The sequence below is a fragment of the Coturnix japonica genome, chromosome Z (assembly GCF_054131305.1).
Source record: "Coturnix japonica strain WE chromosome Z, WE-NBRP24, whole genome shotgun sequence".
Lineage (NCBI taxonomy): Eukaryota > Metazoa > Chordata > Aves > Galliformes > Phasianidae > Coturnix > Coturnix japonica.
In genome coordinates, this window is record NC_140702.1 from 15,337,150 (window position 1) to 15,355,395 (window position 18,246).

An 18,246-nucleotide genomic window follows, 5' to 3' on the forward strand; every position below is an offset into this window, starting at 1 on the left:
CATCAAGTTCAGCCATCAGGTGATTCCCAACATGCTGCATTCACTCAGCTCCTGAACACCTCCCACTTCCCTGGGCAGCCTGCACCAGTGCCTCACAACTCTGTACAACAAAATTGCTCCTAATGTCCAATCTGATCTGTTCCTTTTTATCTTTGCTTTTTCTCTGTTTGCCTTGCTAACACAATTGATCCTCTTCGACAAGGTGAACAAAAATAAAGGAATACAACTTAATCTCTTTTAAGTTTCATTTGAGTGACAGCTTTCTCATTTCATGAGTCTCAGGGTTTCATGCTTGTGCTTCCTATCTTATAATCAATATGTTTCTTTGGTTACCAGCTGCCATTCAGAGGTGATGAAGCTTCTGAGCTTCCCAACCTTTCTTCATCTGGCAGAACAGTGTCTACATTGCTCTGGCCAATCTCAAGCAGAAATGTGGCAGGATGGATTTGTTGCCAATGGGAATGTGGTGAAACAATCAGCACCAGCTAGAGCAGAGATGAAACCCCAGCCACTGCTTCCTCTTCTTGGCCCCTGCTCCCCAGGCATCCAGCAGAGTCTTCTCACCAGCACATGCTGCAGCAAACAGGACCAGGTATCCTGAATGATGCTGCAGCAGCTAAGCAGCAAGTCAAGCTCAAAAATTGTAACATATTCATAGAATCATCAAGGTTGGAAAATAAACACTAAGTTTGTCTAGTTCAACTGTCAGCCTATCATCACCCTGGCCACCAACCATGACCCTCAGTGCAAGTCTTGGGGCTCAAACATGAGCTATCATGTAAGTATTTCAGCCCTACTAACAAGCAGAGAATAGGACTTTTCATGTAAGCACTTGGCTTCTCAGGGGTGGTCTGTCTCCCTTTCTCATAGGCATCTTTTGAAGGATCAGAAATCTGAGTGTGAACATAAAGCTAGAGCTTGAAATCATATTAGCCTTTTGAGAAGGAGGAGGAAAGAAAAAAACCCAAAACATGCACACAAAACTAATTAAGCTCCAAGAAATAGTGGCTATATATTGGCTGTATCCTATAGTAGTGTAGTGGGTGTAACTTTTCAGGATGTATGAGGACATGTCCATTATCATCATCCTCCAGATGGCCAGAAGCCAAACATAAACAGAAGCACTTCCAAGTACCCCTGAGATGGGTTCCCTGCACAGGAAGAATCCTGAACATCAACAACTGATTCCTGCTCAGTGATCGCATTAAAAAATAAAACCAAGCATTTATTTGCTAACATTTCTCCACAAGAAGGAAATAAATCCTTATGAGAAACCAGGTCACTTAGAAGTAAGCCTGTCTATAAAAGCCATACTGTACAAATAATCCTTTTATAATTGTTCCTATGTCTGAATTTGAGCTCACGGGAATACCACAGGGTGCTCCAGGGGCTACATGTATCTTCCACAGATAAAGAACAAACCTGAAGTTCTGGTGGAGCACAAAACAATTACTGTTGGCTCCACCTGAGGCTGCTGAGCAAGCTGTTCCCTTCATTGTGCTATTATTAGATGGGAGCAGAGAGGGTTGGACAGCAGTGCTCATTAATGGATAGGACAGCCAAGTCCTCACAGCACGTGGCTCATATTGTGTCAGAGCTCAGGCACCTGCGCACACCTGACTCCAGGTCTGAACAAAACGATTTCCCCATGAATAAAGCACAGTGGAATGAATTAAGAATTTGGAAAAGAACATGCAGATTTTCAAGACAGTCTCAGGGAGTCTTGTGAATATAAATCATCACCATACTGATGAGTGGCTTTCATTTCATTTCTGTATACAGATGTTTCCATGTACTTGTGGAGTATCAAATATATAATTGAAGCCAAAGTGCAATAGCAGTAGTGAGAACTGAGACATGGAAAGTCCTTTGTGTTCTGTGTAGAACAGTACCAGTAAAATTGACGCAGGAAAAAGCCTGCATGGACCCAGAGGTGGTTTGACAGGAAGAGCACACTCAAAGGCAACCTCAGAAACACAGTGCTAAAAGTGGAACAGAGGGATCTATATGGCATCCGTCCAGAAAGGCAAGGAAAATACATTTTTGGCAGTAAGCACTGAGAAAATCTTGTGGTGAATACAATAAATTGAATTGAACAGGAATCACATCCAGTCCCTGGCTTGATTTTGACAGACCCTGGGTTGCTTAGAGTTCTGCAGAACATGCGTGGTGCTGAATGTCAGGATGGTGTAACATAATTTTATGGACATTCTACACTGACATTCAGCGATATCGGTGCTTCGGTGTGCTCACTACGGACACACCCTTCCCTTGAGCCCCACTCGGACTCCCACTCTGTTCTGCTCCATGGGTGCACTGCCCACACTCCTCTCGCATTGTTCACAGCAGAAACACGAGGAGGCTCTCAGTTCGTGCCTGCCCCACCTGCCGGAACGCCAGCCTGTTAAAAATGCCTTGTTTTCACTCGTCTTCGTTTCGCATTTATGTTTTCCATGCTCTTCCTATTCTAAAAGCCAACGAGGAGTTGGGTAGGTGTACCTGCTAAATTACCGCAAGCAGCGTTAAAGCATTCAAACATCCAGTTAAAAAGTTGAATAATAGTTAAATACAGTGAGCAGTCCCATTTCAGAGTGAGGACATTTGTCACCCCACCAGGCTGGGCAGCAGCGCCAATTCACGCCGCATCCCTATGGGAGCTGGACGCAGCGACGCGCATCGCTCAGTCCCGCAGTCCCAGGTCGGGAGCTCCATTCAAACACACGTTCCATTCTCTCTCGGATCGTGCGGGGATTCGAGCGCGGCTCCTCCCGAACCCCCGGGGCCGCTCCGCACCACGGCAACGGGCTCTGCTCCCCCCCACCCCCGCCCCATCCCCCGCGTCCCCGGGGCGTCGCCCCCGCCGCCCGTCCGAACGCCCGCCCCGTGGGGAATCACCACCCCGCTCGGGGGCCAGGTACACTTGACGTCAGGATGGTTGTCGTCGTTTTGACGTGTAAACACTCATTTCCATTCCGGCACCGGAGGGTCTGGGAGCCGCGCAGCCCCGGGCAGCCGCACCGAGCCGAACCGCGCTGAGCTGTGCCGCGCCGCACCGAGCCGCGCCAAGCCCAGCCGAGCCGAGCCGAGCCGGGCAGCTCTCTCCTAGCAACGCCGTCCCGCCGCCCCACAGCCATGGACGGGCTCCGCCGAGCCGGCCGGTGCGCGGCCCTGGCGCTGCTGGCTGCCTGCTGCCTGGCCCGCGGCGGCGGCGCCGAGCGGCAGTTCCTCAACGAGTGGGCGGCCGAGGTCCCGGCGGGCCCCGACGCCGCCAGAGCCATCGCCGACGAGCTGGACTACGACCTCGTGGGGCAGGTAGGGGCGGGCGGCGGGTCAGGGGTCCCCGGAGCTCTGCCCTCCGGACGGTGCCCGCCGAGCTCGGGGATGCTGCGGGCACCGCACCCCCGGCGCGGCGTCCCCGCGTGCTGCTCGGGGGCTCCGGGCGGGACGGGGCTTGGCCCCCCGGCTCCCCGCCCCGCCCTGGGGCGCCGTCGCGGGGCCGCTCTCCCGCAGGCCCTCCCGGCGCTTTTTCGGGATGCCGTGACGTCAGTGTTGTCAGGGATGAGTAACCGCTTTGGGTGACGGCTCCGTCCCTCCTCCGGCCGGGGTCCGGGGCAGCTCGCTCCGAGAGCGCCCCATCGGCGGGTGCCGGCGCGGTGCGGGATCGGGATCCGCACGGAGCTCTCGCACCTGAGCCGCGGGCAGGGACGGCCCTGCGAAGTGCCGCGGGTGGGACTGCTCTCCTGTGGGAGCGCGGCTGTACCTGTCAGTCCGTCAGCCGGTCAGTCTGTCGGTCGGTCGATCTGTCAGTCGGTCCGCCTGCCGGCTGTGCTGTCAGTGTGTCAGTCAGTCAGCGTGTCAGACAGTCATTCAGTGTCTGTCAGCCTGTCAGCCAGTCGGTCTGTCAGTCTGTCTGTCTTACCAGTCATTCAGTCTGTCTGAATGGTCTGAAGGTGCTGGTCACTACTGCACGAGAAGCGCTGCTGTGCTGACTGCTCTGCTACTAATGAATGCAACTTCATTAGTGTAAATGAAACTATTCCCCCATACCTTCTGTGTTAGGTCTGTGATAAGCACTACTTGAATAACGTTTTACTTCAGAGTAACACAACTGAGGGCTGATTCTTTGCCCTTTCAGGCACAAAGCCGTGCTGTTGGTTATGAGTGTGGTATGTGCTGTTTGTAAGGAAACACCTTTCTGGAGCGAAGGTGTGTCTCTGTCTTGCAGATAGGGTCGCTCAAAAATCACTACCTGTTCAGACATAAGAGCCACCCCCGGCGGTCCCGGAGAAGTGCTGTTCACATCACCAAGAGGCTTTCTGATGATGAGAGGGTGAGTATTGCATCCCTTCTTCTCCACTGTCCGCTCTGGCAGTGTACTGCCACTGCCTAATGAGGTCACTGGCAGTCCTTCCTCGCTTTGCAAGACTGATGCATTCAGCATTCAGCTTGTGTTGAATAATACTTAATTATTCTGTCATTAACTGGCAGAGTCTGATCCTCTCAATGCATTTTTTGCAAGTGCTTTCCAGTTGCATATTTCAGATACGCAGCACTGCAGAGGTTTGGAATTTCAGATCTGTTGCTGATGAAAATATGAATGAGGAACCACAGGGTTTAAAGTAAAAAATCCATAGATGCAATCAAGCCATGCCTGTGCAATTGCTATAGAAATTAGGTTTGATTTAATGTGATTGAACACTGGGGGGAAAAAAAAGAGAAGGGAGTTGCTGGGTTTATGGACTGTACCTAAGGCATGCCCCATGGAGCAGGCTGTCCATTTCTCTGTACTTAAGAGAGAAGCTTCCTTGCTTGTTAACATGGTAAGGAAACACAGTGGGTGGCAAATTTAAGGAACAGTGAAGGGTGCTGTCAAACAGTATCAGAAACATATCAGAACGCTGACATTTGAATTTCAGATCAGCTTTATTGCAGCAGTGGTCCAAAATGTCAAGTATCTCCAGTATGAACATTCTGAGTCGTGTAAGGACATATCACTTGAGGGCAAGTAATTGGTTATCGGAGTGAAGTTTTAGGGTGCAAATGTCACTTAGGAGAAAAGATCTTATGAAGATTTAAGGGAGGGTTAGAGGTTGCATATTTGTTTTGTGTGTTCTAGTTCAGAGCTGTCCATTTCCATCTACCTCCTTTCAAATACTGCTATAATGGTTGAAATCTTTGAGGTGAAATCATTCTAACGGGGGGTATTCAAAGCCATAGTTCAGTGTAAGCAGTAAAGTTTGTGTGTTCTGATTCTTACCTGCTGCCTCAAGCAGCTGGAGTTCGGGAAGCATTTTGATTAAAATCTCTCAGACACAGTATTTGGGTGCACTGTGTGGAGCCAGGGGTTGATCTCAATGATCCCTGTTGGTTGCTTCCAGGTTGAGATGTTCTGTCTTTTTTGGGGTTTTATACACTGCTGTAGACTTATACACTCAAAAGTGGCTTCACAGTGCTGCAGGTAATTTGCTAAATTTATTCCAATTTTCCTTTTATTTACCATCTAGTATGCAAATTAGTGATGTGAATGAATGAGGTGCAATTATGTTATTATGTAAGTGTATAAACACAAAGTAATCATGCAGTACTGTGTAGTTATACATGGACCTTTCCTCTGAAGAGCAACAGCCCACTAAAAAGACTTAATTTCATTCTTAAAAAAGGGAGGGAGTGAAAACAATCCTGCTTTTCTTTATGTAGTGCCTTTGTGATTTTTACAGCACATTAAGAGTGAAAGCCGGGGGGCAAAGCTTGCCTCTAACCTGAACATTTATCTGCTATGGGTGTCCCAGTGTTCATGGTAAAGCAGATGATGGCACTGGATGCTTCAAAAGGATACAGTTATATGTTTCCTCCCTGCTTCCAGCAGGGACCTGAATCCCAATCCTTTTCACTGCTTTACATACTGGTGAGTGCCAGGTCTGGTCCACTCTTGCAGTGGATGGATAGCCTGAACCTTGCTCAGCTGCTGAGTGACAAACGTTTGGCTTGTTTGTCAGACATATGTGCTCGGTAGTTCCAGCTCATTTCCCTGAGAGCAGCTGTCCACATCAAAAAACAGCGAGAATGGAAGCTGTCAATTCTTAATTACTGTTGGGTGATGAAGAGACCAAGCTTTGCTGTGGACATGGAGGAGGGACAAAGGTAATTGTTTTAACCTGGGCACAAGTACACACAGCCCTGTGTATCAGTAATGCAGTTTAGGATGCTTACACTTGTGTTGGCATATTCGTCTTCTGTGACTAATGCTGCTTGTTAGGCTTTTTTTTTTTTTCTCTAAATATATAGCAAAGGGAATGGCATTAACTTTCAGTATATGTGCCTGATGTATCTTCTATTTTTAACGTTTTATGCTCTTGTGATGAATTCTCGTTAAATTTTCCTTCACAAAAAAGAAAAAAAAAAAGAGAAAAATATTTAAATCAAATTAGTACATATTTTTATTATGATAGCTTCCAACTCACTCTTGTTATATATGGTGATGTCAGGAGCATAAAGTTATGGGATGACAGCAGGCAAAAATGCTGAAATACATTCAGATGTTTAAAGCAAAAGGTTTAGATTCAAAGCAGTCTCCACCTGAGGCTCACAGCAGGACCCTACCAGTCTCTCAAACACAAGCTTGCTTTGCTTCTTTGGAAATTGGGAAAGCATCACCTCAGTCTGTGTCAGAGTGACTGTCCACATGCTAGCAGTGGGTAACATTTATTCCTATTTCCAAAAGGACCACACAACAGAGATGGGTATCATATTGTTTTGAACTGAATTTAGTAATGCACTGAAAGGAACAAGAGTGAGAAACACTTTTAAAATGTAGCCTTCTGATGTAGAGAATGCTGTGTTCATGTGCAAATGCTACGCAATTCAGTGTAAAGATGCATTAGCAAAACACACTGAAATGTTTTGGCTCTCATTTGCCTTAAGTGGATTTATGCCAGTGGTGAAATTAGTCCCATATTCAGAGTTTACTAACTGGTCACACCTCAAAACACCAATTGGAAGGAGACTTGAAGGTCCAGCTGAGCTGTGGGTAACATCGTAGGCATGACTGCTAGACTAAAGCCTGAGATAATCTTTCATCTTTTCTTTGAACTCCCACTTCTAGTCTATAGTCATTAGAATGAAGACAGGATAAAGAAGCAGGCTGTAGATTTGCTTCTTAAATAACCTTCTCACCATAGTGCACATTTTATATAAAAGCCAGTTTTGTTTGGCATTCACTGGGGCTCAACTGCTAACTTGTACTTATTGATTTTAATTGCATTGCATAGTGATTTCACCATGTCCTCTTCCCTAAAGTACACTGTACTGCATTGCTTTTTTCTTTTTGCATTAGGCATCAGTACATTTCTGTGAGAGGAAAACCCTGATCCTTTAGGCTAAGAAAGTCCCCATGTATATGGCTTACTTCTTGCATCTATGTAAATAACTGCAGGTGTCATGGGCAGAGCAGCAGTATGAAAAGAAGCGAACTAAGCGTGCTGCTGTGACTGACTCGGCAGAGAATCTCTTCAATGATCCTATGTGGAATCAGCAGTGGTATCTGGTAAGAATTTGACTTATTGTGGATTTTAATTGTGCCATCAACTGTACTATTCTGTAAGTAACAGAGGGGTGGATAATAGGGCACAATTTATTAGCTAAAATCTACCTTTTTATAGCTTAAAAATGTATGTCATCAGCATGTAAGAATTCCATTATCATGTCTGAAGCTGGGTGCATGTTCCTTCATTAAAACTGACAGTGTGGAGAGCATACTCCATAAGAAAGCAGAAGCATGCATGCACATGCAACAGGCACCTTGAACCTCTTGGTGTAGGATGTAAGTAGAAGAGATTCGGTGTAGATCACGTGTTCAAAACCTTAAGAAAAAGAAGTTTCCTGACCTCTCTAGCTTGAATATGACAAGTGAGAAATACAGTTAATCACATATTTTGTACAGTTTCTTTTGAGAGTCTGTATTTCCACAAGAAATCTCACTGTACTTTCAGTCTAGATGTCAGTGTTTTCACTCTGAATGGGGATAGGTTAAAAGATGTATAGCAAGAAAGATGTTCAAAGTACAAACACAGCCCAAGTGACTAGAAGTCACTTAATTTATTTTCTTCATTTCAGTTTAGAGAAACCTGACCAAACTCTAGGCTGTTCACACTGTGCTTTGTCCTCTCTTCCCTTTGGACTGGAAAAAGTAAATTATAAAACATATAGCATAAAATAATTCTTTGAAGATTACTGCAGACTTCTTTTCAACATGGAAAATGATTATCTTTAGGAATTTTTCTTTTCTTTGAAGCTGAAAAAGTGTTTGCTTGTTTACCTGCTTTCAATAGGAAGCAGGAGGTATCCAAGATGTCTGTAATGGACAAAAGCAAAAACACACAGAGATAAAAAACTATATATATATATAAAATATAAAAAATAATATATAAAAATTATATATATATTATATACATTATATATGTGTATGTATATATATGTGTGTGTGTGTATATATATATATTTGTGTGTGAGTGTGTGAAAAAAGCAAAGTCCGGCTCTCTAAGAGACCCAGTTCCACTTCCCACTTTCCTGTGGTTTGCACTCCTTTTCCCTCCAGTTTACCTATATGAGAAACAGAAAGCACAATGCTTACTCTTGTTTGCAGTACGCATTGATTTTTTTTTCTGACTAAATGCACCAGTTTCTTCTGAAATGCTATCCTTGCCTTGTAGTAAATTACTTATTATCTGATTAATGACACCAGTTTCTAACTTTCATTCTCTGTGCCTTCAACCAACACGAGGAAAAAATATATTTTTATGGATTCTAAAGAACAAAACTTGAAACCTCAAAAATTCCCTCAATAGCAGCAGTCAGAAAAGGAAGTAAAAAGTGAAAGAATTGCCATGACATCTTTCTTCCTCTGTGCCCCATATTTTGTCCACTATTCTTTTGGAAACAAAGAAATTAAAAACCTGTGATCAACTAATTTAGTATGCACAGGAAAACACAAAGTGCTGGGTTTTATGTCTCTGTTTTTATAGTGTAATAAGTGAAGCTTCAAAACTCGATGTATGTACTGTACATTTAATATTAGAGAGGAAAAATGCCCTGCTTAGGAGATGCTCTTCTGAGAGTACTTCCACTTGCTGTGGAAGGAAAGTTCTAGATGATTCACGCTTCCAGCTGATTTACCACAGGAGCAGTAATGAGGGTAGTAAACAGAAAGTTGTGATTCAGCACAGTTGTTCCTAGCCAAACAACTGCCTTAATTGTTTTAGCCATTAATTATTCTGCTCTGGCTAACTTGAATGTCAAAGGAGAAAACACGTTTGGAGAAAATACAGCTACTCAGTGTCTTCTCATCAGGACTAAAGAACAGTTAGTAGGTCTGCTTATTAACTCAGTTTTCCAAGGTTAATGGCTATGTCTCTACTATTACCATCTTTTTGTTGCATACCTCTAATAAATAGAACATGCTTTTTATTCAGAAGTGGAAGCCTTAGGTGACTGAGGTGCTGTCTTTTGGTGTTATGGGTATTTGAACAAACTCATTTTTGTTTTATTTTTTCAAAGTTTGTACAAAATATACAAATCCAGCCTGAAATGATTTGAGGAACCTTTAGAATGTGTCTTTGAATCTGTGTGCAAGTGGCTGCAAATATTAACGCATTTGTAATCCATTCTGTTCCTCAGCAAGATACAAGAATAACTCCATCTCTTCCCAAACTGGATCTCCATGTTATTCCTGTATGGCAAAAGGGGATTACAGGCAAGGGTGTTGTCATCACAGTATTAGATGATGGCTTGGAGTGGAATCACACTGACATCTACGCCAACTATGTAAGTTTAGGCATTAGATTGCTATGGAGTAAGTTAACTAACTGTAAATTTGATATGCAGACAATCTTGCTGTCTCGCTGTTTGTTCTGCAAGGCAGCTCTTACATTATAGAGAATGAAATGTTTGCCACAGGCATAATTTGGAGCCTGGTCTGTGTCACAGGAAGTTGAATGTTATTTAGCAAAGGTAACTTTTGTTTTTCTCAGTGGATTTAGTTGTGTACATGTTTGTATACAGTGGTTTAATGCTGAATTATTAAAGCTCCATGAAAAAATTATGGAATTGTTAATGTTCATCAAATTCTATGCACTTGAATGCTGTCAGCATGAAACACACCAAATAAATAAATACAGGCTCTAGAACCCATTTTGTTATACATTTAAAACCCTATTTTCTAGTTGTCCCAATAAATTCTGTTTTTTAAATGCAGGATCCAAAGGCAAGTTATGATTTCAATGACAACGACCATGATCCATTTCCTAGATATGACCCAACAAACGAAAACAAGTGAGTAGCCTCCCAGTTGTGTGAAGAGAACAAAACAGTGCAATACTTTCTGTGTTATAACATGCAAATGTGGAAGTATCTGTGACCCCTATTAGAATTATATATGAAAAGAAAATTTGTGCCTTGGAACCAGAGAGTGGTTGAAGGTGGAAGAAATCTCTGAACCAATTTGCTCCAAGTCCTGCTCTATCAGATACCCCTTGAGATAGTTGCCTAGGACTGTGGCCAAAAGGCTTTTTGAGTGCTCCACGGATGGAGATTCTGCAGCCTTTCATCAATTTGTGCTGGTGTTCAGGTAACACTCACAGTAAAAAAGTGTTTCCTAGTACAGAACTTCAGTATTTTCATTCACACTAACATTTTCACAGACACTGGAAATTAAAGCACTTAAGTTTTCACATCATGATTTTCTCCGTATCATAGTATGTGTAAGGTCTGATATACTTCTGTAAGCTGAACAAAACACTTTGTCCATATCCCCTTGTGTTTTTGTAGAATAATATCTACCTAAGCAGATTTTGACTTTCCCTGCCTTGCACTGGGAATATTAAAATGCATCACTTATGAAGGACTCTGTAAGATAATGTTTCTTAGAGGAATCTGCCCAAAAAATCTCATTCCACCTGGTCATTTTTTTGTAGCTTAGTTAATGATTTTGGCATTACCTTCTGGGCTAATAGCATGCATTCTAGCTCAGTGCAGGTGGGCACAGATGCAGTCATGTTTCTGACTTCATGCTCTTGTATTGCTGTGACTCTGAAAAAGGTTATGTTTACTTCCTGGAAAATCTTCCATGTAAAAGGTGTCTGGAAACATTGTAGATTGGTTTTGACCTGAGTGTCTTCCAGGTGATAACATAGGAAGTTTCAAAAGGTTTGAACATAGGCACCAGCCAATTTGTTTCATGGACTTGTGTGTCTTAGAAGGAGTGGAGAATTTCCTTGATCTATCCCTCTGGTACTCAGCAGGACATCACAGCGGATCTGTCACACCTGGGAGTATTCATAGTAGCTCTGTGAAGGTTTTGTCCTTCAGAAGGAGAACAGAGGGGACCTGTTTAAAAGCTTGCGGAAATAATAAGTGAATTTATTAAACCAACTGGGATGCCACTATTCCATGATGATGCAGTGAGAAACCAAAGCACTTGTTCTTTATTGTCTGTCAAACAGTACGATAGCATCCACAACAACATAAATCATGGTGTAGGGAAAAATGCAGTCAATCAGCGGATAAACGTCCAATGAACAAGGCATTTGAAAAACAATATTTCTACTTTACTTCAGCATTATTTAAGAGCAGGAGCACATTATCCTCTTGCTCTGATTACATTATCTCTTATATCTACCTGTATTATCCCTAATCTTTATTAATAAGTAAATGGAACCCAGCCCAGAAGCATTCAAACAGTTATTTGAATATCAATCTGTAGTATTAAATAATGAAACTCTTCTGCAAATACGTTTACCTGAAGATTTTCTGTATCAATTAATAAAGAACTGCCTATGGAAAAAAACAAAAAAAAACCAAAACAAAAACATAGTATGTACATAGTTACAAGAAAAAATTAGCAGTGGTGAAGATACTTTAAAGGCTAACTTTCTTAAATCCTAAATAAAGACAGTCCTTAGGAAAAGAATATCTAAAAGTGTGGTTAAAAAAGTCTCACTCATGTTTTGTTCTGAAAAAAATTAACATCATAGCACCATAATTTTACACTACTGTTATGCTCTACTAAAATAACGGTAACTAATAGGTCAGTGAGTCTTAGATTGGTTATTTGTCACCTTGTCGTGATGATTATTTGACAATTAAATACGTAAAATTATACTGACTGAAGTCTATGGAAAACAGATATTTTTGTCTAATATGAATATAACTCCAAAGCTATTAAATAGCTACATTAAATTCAGTTCAAGACACCCACCACATCAAGAAAGTTACTGATGACTTTTTGTACAAGTTACGTGGAAGTGTCTAGGTTATGAGAGGTCATTTACTCTTGCTATATTTATCCAGGCATGGAACACGGTGTGCAGGAGAAATTGCCATGCAAGCCAACAATAGAAAATGTGGAGTTGGAGTAGCCTACAATTCTAAAGTTGGAGGTAAGAAACCAAGAATAGTTAGATGTCTGATGTAGATGGAAACCAGGAAGCATCACTCTTGCAGTTATAGGCTACAGGACAGAGTGAAACTGTTTCTTAAATTCCAGCATATTTTCTGCATTCTGCTTTTCACTTTGGTATAGGTAGATCACGTAATATGTAGAAAGAAAACAGTAACAAGAAAATAATAATATGGATGGTAAAAACAACCCAGAGAAAAGACTGTATCTTTAGCAGAATGATGGATCCACTTCTTGCAGCCAGTTATCTTGGGAGAAGTTGCCATGGGGGAGAAGGATTTGAGCAGAACAGACGAAAATATATCCAAATTTATCCTTTGCTTACAGCGCATTATTTCTATCTACACAGTTATGTTCAAAAAAGTCATGTCAGTCCAGATACTCATAGTGCTGTGATTAATATCATAAATTAATTTTGAAAATAGATATTTATGCTTGTCCATCATTATTTTCATTTTTTGAAGAGGTGATTAAAAGTTCAATCCATTAGTCATTTATGAGCTAGTTATAATCAAAGTATCAATGGTAAATGGTTATTTAGCACAGAGGAAGATACTTGTTACAGTCCTGGTTTTTCCATTACTCAATTTTTCCTTTTAAACAAAGGGATGCTAAGTGGCAATTGACACCTTCAACCGCCATTCCCACCATTTTAGTCTTATGTTCATAGGTTCCCATTTACTCTACTGAGCTGTCACAAATGTCAGCTTTGCAGTCTACCTTTGCCACAGTGCATTATGCTGTCATGCTCTGTTTAAATAAAATATCTCACTCACACGATGAGGATGCCAGATTTTCAAAGCAAGACAAAATGGATGAAGCTGCAGTGATATCTGAACTCCTGCTGTGCCACTATTTTAAGTTACTTGCATCTACACAGAAGGTTTTTTCACAGTTTTCATTTGCAAATGCATATTAGGGAAAGCAGTCTAGCACTCCAAATCCAAAAAATCTACTTGTGCCTGGACAAGGAAGGAGAAAATTAAGGAAGCTGAAATGAATTGTAAGCTGGTATGTATGACTACCCTGATTATGCAAGGGATGTAACAAAAACTCGTTCAAAGAGCAATAGAAGATAGGAGGAGTCTTCAAAGGATTAGCTAAATTTGGAATCTGCTCTGGCTGGTCACTGGAAGGCTTTTTTTGAAATGAGAGCTATGCAGGATTTATTTCTTTACAGGATTTTATTTTATTTTTTTTCTTTTTAAGTGTATGAAATGATGCGTTTCACACTTCTATTTGACATTAGTTCAGGATGGCTTCTGTAAGCAGTTATTTTCTTGTATCACTTGCCATGCTGCATGCATTCAGTGATTCAGAGCCACTGCATTGTCTCTGAAAGTCAGGGATATATGCTTCAGAGAAAGAGACTGACACTTGGAGTATGTTGCTCTCTGATAGTCCACAGCAGAGACTGCTTTAACCTTGTCTTAATGATACTAACTAAAAATACCAACTAAAAATCTTGTCTGTTCTAATTTGTCATGTTAATTTCTGGCCCTGTTCTGAAATCTGCACAAGCTTTTTCAAGATCTTGTGTCTGTTAAACCCACGGGCTTTTCTGTGTATGGCATGAAGCAAGTGCTTACTAATGTCATTTTTAAAAATGAAAACTTTCATTTTCTTTTAACACGAACCTCTTTCTTTGAATAGAGCTGAGTAATGTGTGTGTATTTGGAGTAAAGCAGGGTTTATATATCTTCATGCACATCTAACCATCACACCACGCTACAGTATTTCTCTGGCGCTACCATAGAAATCAAATGATGAAGAAGCTTCATTTTACAAAGGACTGGGCTGAGAGTTCCAACATAGTGATATGTTGCTAAAAATAGCCTTCTGCCATGCAAATGTGTCTATGTCTCTGAAATTACCTTGGGCTTTGCCTGCTTTTCAATTTGTGGGACTGATGATGAGAGAAGGCACGCGGAAGAATGTATGCAAGAGCAGATCACTGGAATCTGCTTAAGGAAATATTACTGCAGTCAAATCTCTGGGTTGGCTTAAACATGCAGCATTTCTGGAGATTATAAAGACAAGGCAATGATTTATTTATTTTTTCTTGAGCCTTTTTTATCGGTGTGTTATCAGTGATCTTGTTTTATTCCTTGCTACATTATTTATCAGCTCAGTTGGCTTGGTCTTGTTTGGGAATTATCTGTATACTATTCTCTGCATTCCCACTATCTCATGATGTGTTACAACTCAGTGCCCAAAGCTTTCAGTCATTTTCACACAGGCAGATATTTTCTCACAGCACACTGCTATGACTGAATCTCACAATTCTAAGCCACCTGAAATAGGAGTGTTCAAAGCATTACAAGCTTAAACTTCTGGAGGGTAAGTGGTATTTTTAGAATCTGAGACATAGGATATACCTTGATTCTTTTCTCAGCTTTATGTGTGACAGTGGTATCAGTGGTGGAGCAAATTAACTCCTTTGTCATTTTTTGCCACTCATTAATATGAAATGACCATAGAATCATTTGAGTTGGAAAGAAGCATAAAGCCCACCCAGCCCCAACTGCATGCCATGGGCAGGGCTGCCATCCACCAGCTCAGGCTGCTCAGGGCTCCATCCAGCCTGGCCTTGAGCATCTTCAGGGATGGGGCACCACAGCTTCTCTGGGCAGCTGTGCCAGAGCCTCACTGCCCTCTGTGTAAAGAATTCCCTCCTCACATCTAACCTAAATATTTCCTCTTTTAGTTTAAAATAATTCCCTCTTGTCCTATCACAACCAGAATGTGTAAAAAGTCGTTATCCCTCCTGTTTGTAAGTCCCCCTTGTAAACATTATTAAATAATAAAGCTCAGATTTCTCACAAATGATTTTAGGAGTTTTAGGGTTCAGCTGTTTGCGCATTTTTTAATGCTTAGTAGTGAAGAGGAAGAATGAGACACACAGATGCAAGAGGAAGAATTTCTTTTTTCTTTTTCATTTTTCTAGAATAGTCACATTCTTCTTGACGTGTTTTGGAAAAATTCCCATTTAGTGGAAAATACTAGAAAATGAATAAACAGAATTCTATAGTACTCATGCTGCTGTAATATAAGCTTGGCAGGTTTGGGAGAATATTTATTCCTTGAAAATGGGCTGAGTCCTGACTCCTGTAGCTCGTTTATTGCTGCTGTTGCTGGGAGAGGTATACCACAGTGGGAAGGTTGCCAGGCTGCTGCTGTTTCTGTCCTCATCCAGCCCTGGATGGTGGCAGCAATCCTATTGCAGGTCTAGAGTTTGCAGAGCAAGAGATCCAGTGCAGATGAGCCACTGTCTGCTGCTGAATTTTAAGTACCGCTGATCTCAAGCTTGCTCTGAAGATTAGATCATGCAGTTCCTAATAAAATGTTAATGGCTAGATATCGCTATTCTCTCTGGATTGCTCACAGTGGGAAAAAATGTAGCAGTAAAACAGCAATGAGATTTTTTTTGTCATAAAGAATGAAGAACTGGTGAAATAGAATCACAAAGACAGCACAAGCTTAATAGAGTGGACTGAGTGTATCAGTCATCAAAGTCATAATTAACTCTTAAAAAAACCTGTGTAGTTTTAATGATAAAATAGCCATTTCAGGAAAATGCAGATTTTGTAAGAAAAGAATTAAGTCAAAGAAGCTCAATGTAATAGCAAGAAAACAGGTACACTAATATTTTCTTCTTGTCTTTCTGCAAGAAGAGAGAAAGATGTCAGGTGCAATCAAGTTGTTGCACCTGTTTTAGTTGTTGTTTGTTTGTTAATTTTCAATGTGTATAGAGAACCCTGAGCTCTGTATAAAGTGTAAGTATGCTGTTTTACACTGACCTGGTTATTATTTAGATGAATAGTAATAGGCTATGGCACAGTAGTGGTGCAGTAGTTTTAGATTAATTTTGCTGGTCGGGTAACAAAGGGGAAGAGGAGAACAGGAAGTAAATACAATCTGCTTGTTTTTCTGTGTTAAGGTATACGCATGCTGGATGGAATAGTCACCGATGCTATTGAAGCCAGTTCAATTGGTTTCAATCCGGAGCACGTGGATATCTACAGTGCAAGCTGGGGCCCGAATGATGATGGTAAAACTGTTGAGGGACCTGGGAGACTGGCACAGAAAGCTTTTGAGTATGGAATAGAGCAGGTATGATACTTAAAATACAATAAAATATGTCAGAGGACAGAGTTTTAAAATGGTTTGTCTCAGGCTGAAGATGAAAATGATTTGTGCTCTATTCACATAACTGAAAAGGAGAACAGAAATTTTAATAGTCCTGGTCAGAAATTACCAGCTAGAACATGACTTTCAAAAAGGTGCCATTAGAGCCTTCTTAAGCTTGTTTTAGATGTTATTCTCCACAGATAAGCTTTCTTCTTCCATCCTTACTTCTGCTGCCTTTATCTCACCCTACCCCCACCCTTCTCTGCCGCTTGTTTTGCACTGAACAGTAATTGGATTTCTTCACTGAAAGCCTATAAAAATTTAATACAAAATTTCTGCTTCATGAATATTTTGCTGTATGAAATACTGATGCATTTTAGCGCTCTGTAGATGGGTTTGTATTGTGTTAGTTGCATTAGCTTAGAAATAAATGCATATCACGTTCCAATTAAAGTGACGATAGTAAAAACGCATAATGAAGAGTAATGGAAACAGTGGTTTTACAAGTTGGTGTCTTTTTTTTTGCTATGCTTTTTTGATCTCATTGGATGATAAGTGGGATACTAACAGAGCTACTGGGAATCTATCAAAAAACTGCTCTTGCTCTTGCCAGTGAGGTGAAAAGATATCTAAAGGTGGACAGGCACTAATATAGAAAGGAAATGTGAATCAGAGTCAAGAAAGGAGGAAAATGGAGAATGAATGGACAGGAGCAGAGCAAAAGAGGATACTGGAAACAAAGCAGACAGGAAAGAAGAAAAAAGGCAAGTCTGACAAGTGATGCGCTCTGAGGGAAGAGTGGATGTTGAAGAATGGGTTTACGATAACGAGCATCTCAGTCCAGATGTGCAAGGCAAGAAAAGAGGGATAGCAAAAAGCAGTAGTTAGGGAACCAGTGTTCAGTGGTTCTACTTGGAAAAAAACAGGTTATTCGGTAAAGAATATACATTTTCTTTTTTTTTTTTTTCTTTTTTTTTTTTTTTTCCCCAACTTGTTTTGTTTAATGAGGGGATCAAATTTACTCATTAATTTGTCAGGCTTCTTCTGGCAAGGATCTGAATGTTCTCCATTCCCCATCAAGTCACATAGAGATGAGGCTGCCAACAAGTTAAGTTTAATCCCTGACTCTTTTATTGCTGGCCCAGTAAAGCACTTAGGCATGTGCATAGCCATAAGCATCTGTGAGCTGTTAGGAGCACTCCAACAGAAATAAAACACCTGTTTACATATATAATTGCCTTTCTGGACTGCAGCCTTGATTCTCAAAACAAAATATTATCTCATTTTATGTAACTGATGTCGGTTGTCCTGCATATTTTGTATCAAAAAGAATGTGGCTTTTTGTTTTGTTTTGTTTTCTTTATTTTTAATTTTTAAGTGCTGCAAATGTCACTCAGTTCTTGCTTGAATCTCATCTTAGTGGGGAGGTATTTCAAGTGTATTTATATTCCAGTGAATATAAATACATTAATAAAGAATAAAGCATGAACTTTAGCTCCTCATATGAAATGTATTTTCTCTTCTGGAGGACTGTCGCAGCATAAGACTAATTAAATAGCTGGTGTATACTTTCTCTGTGATAGCTGTGACGGTTCACATGCTGCTGCAGCACTCTGTTGTCAGCTGTCAGGATCAGTTGTTAGCTGATGGTACCTTATTACACA

The 18,246-nt window shown here is 41.2% G+C and overlaps 1 protein-coding gene across 1 annotated transcript in view; it reads left to right on the forward strand.

The window, feature by feature from the left end:
* Positions 1 to 2,937: 2,937 nt before the first annotated feature.
* The window catches only part of PCSK1 (proprotein convertase subtilisin/kexin type 1), a 29,647-nt gene continuing 14,338 nt past the window's right edge, over positions 2,938 to 18,246 (forward strand). The window contains exons 1-7 of the mRNA XM_015849709.3: positions 2,938 to 3,312; positions 4,226 to 4,330; positions 7,433 to 7,543; positions 9,673 to 9,819; positions 10,250 to 10,326; positions 12,343 to 12,431; positions 16,392 to 16,564. Coding sequence (XP_015705195.1) covers positions 3,133 to 3,312; positions 4,226 to 4,330; positions 7,433 to 7,543; positions 9,673 to 9,819; positions 10,250 to 10,326; positions 12,343 to 12,431; positions 16,392 to 16,564 — 882 coding nt within the window. The 5' untranslated portion in view covers positions 2,938 to 3,132. The remainder of the gene's footprint in view (positions 3,313 to 4,225; positions 4,331 to 7,432; positions 7,544 to 9,672; positions 9,820 to 10,249; positions 10,327 to 12,342; positions 12,432 to 16,391; positions 16,565 to 18,246) is intronic.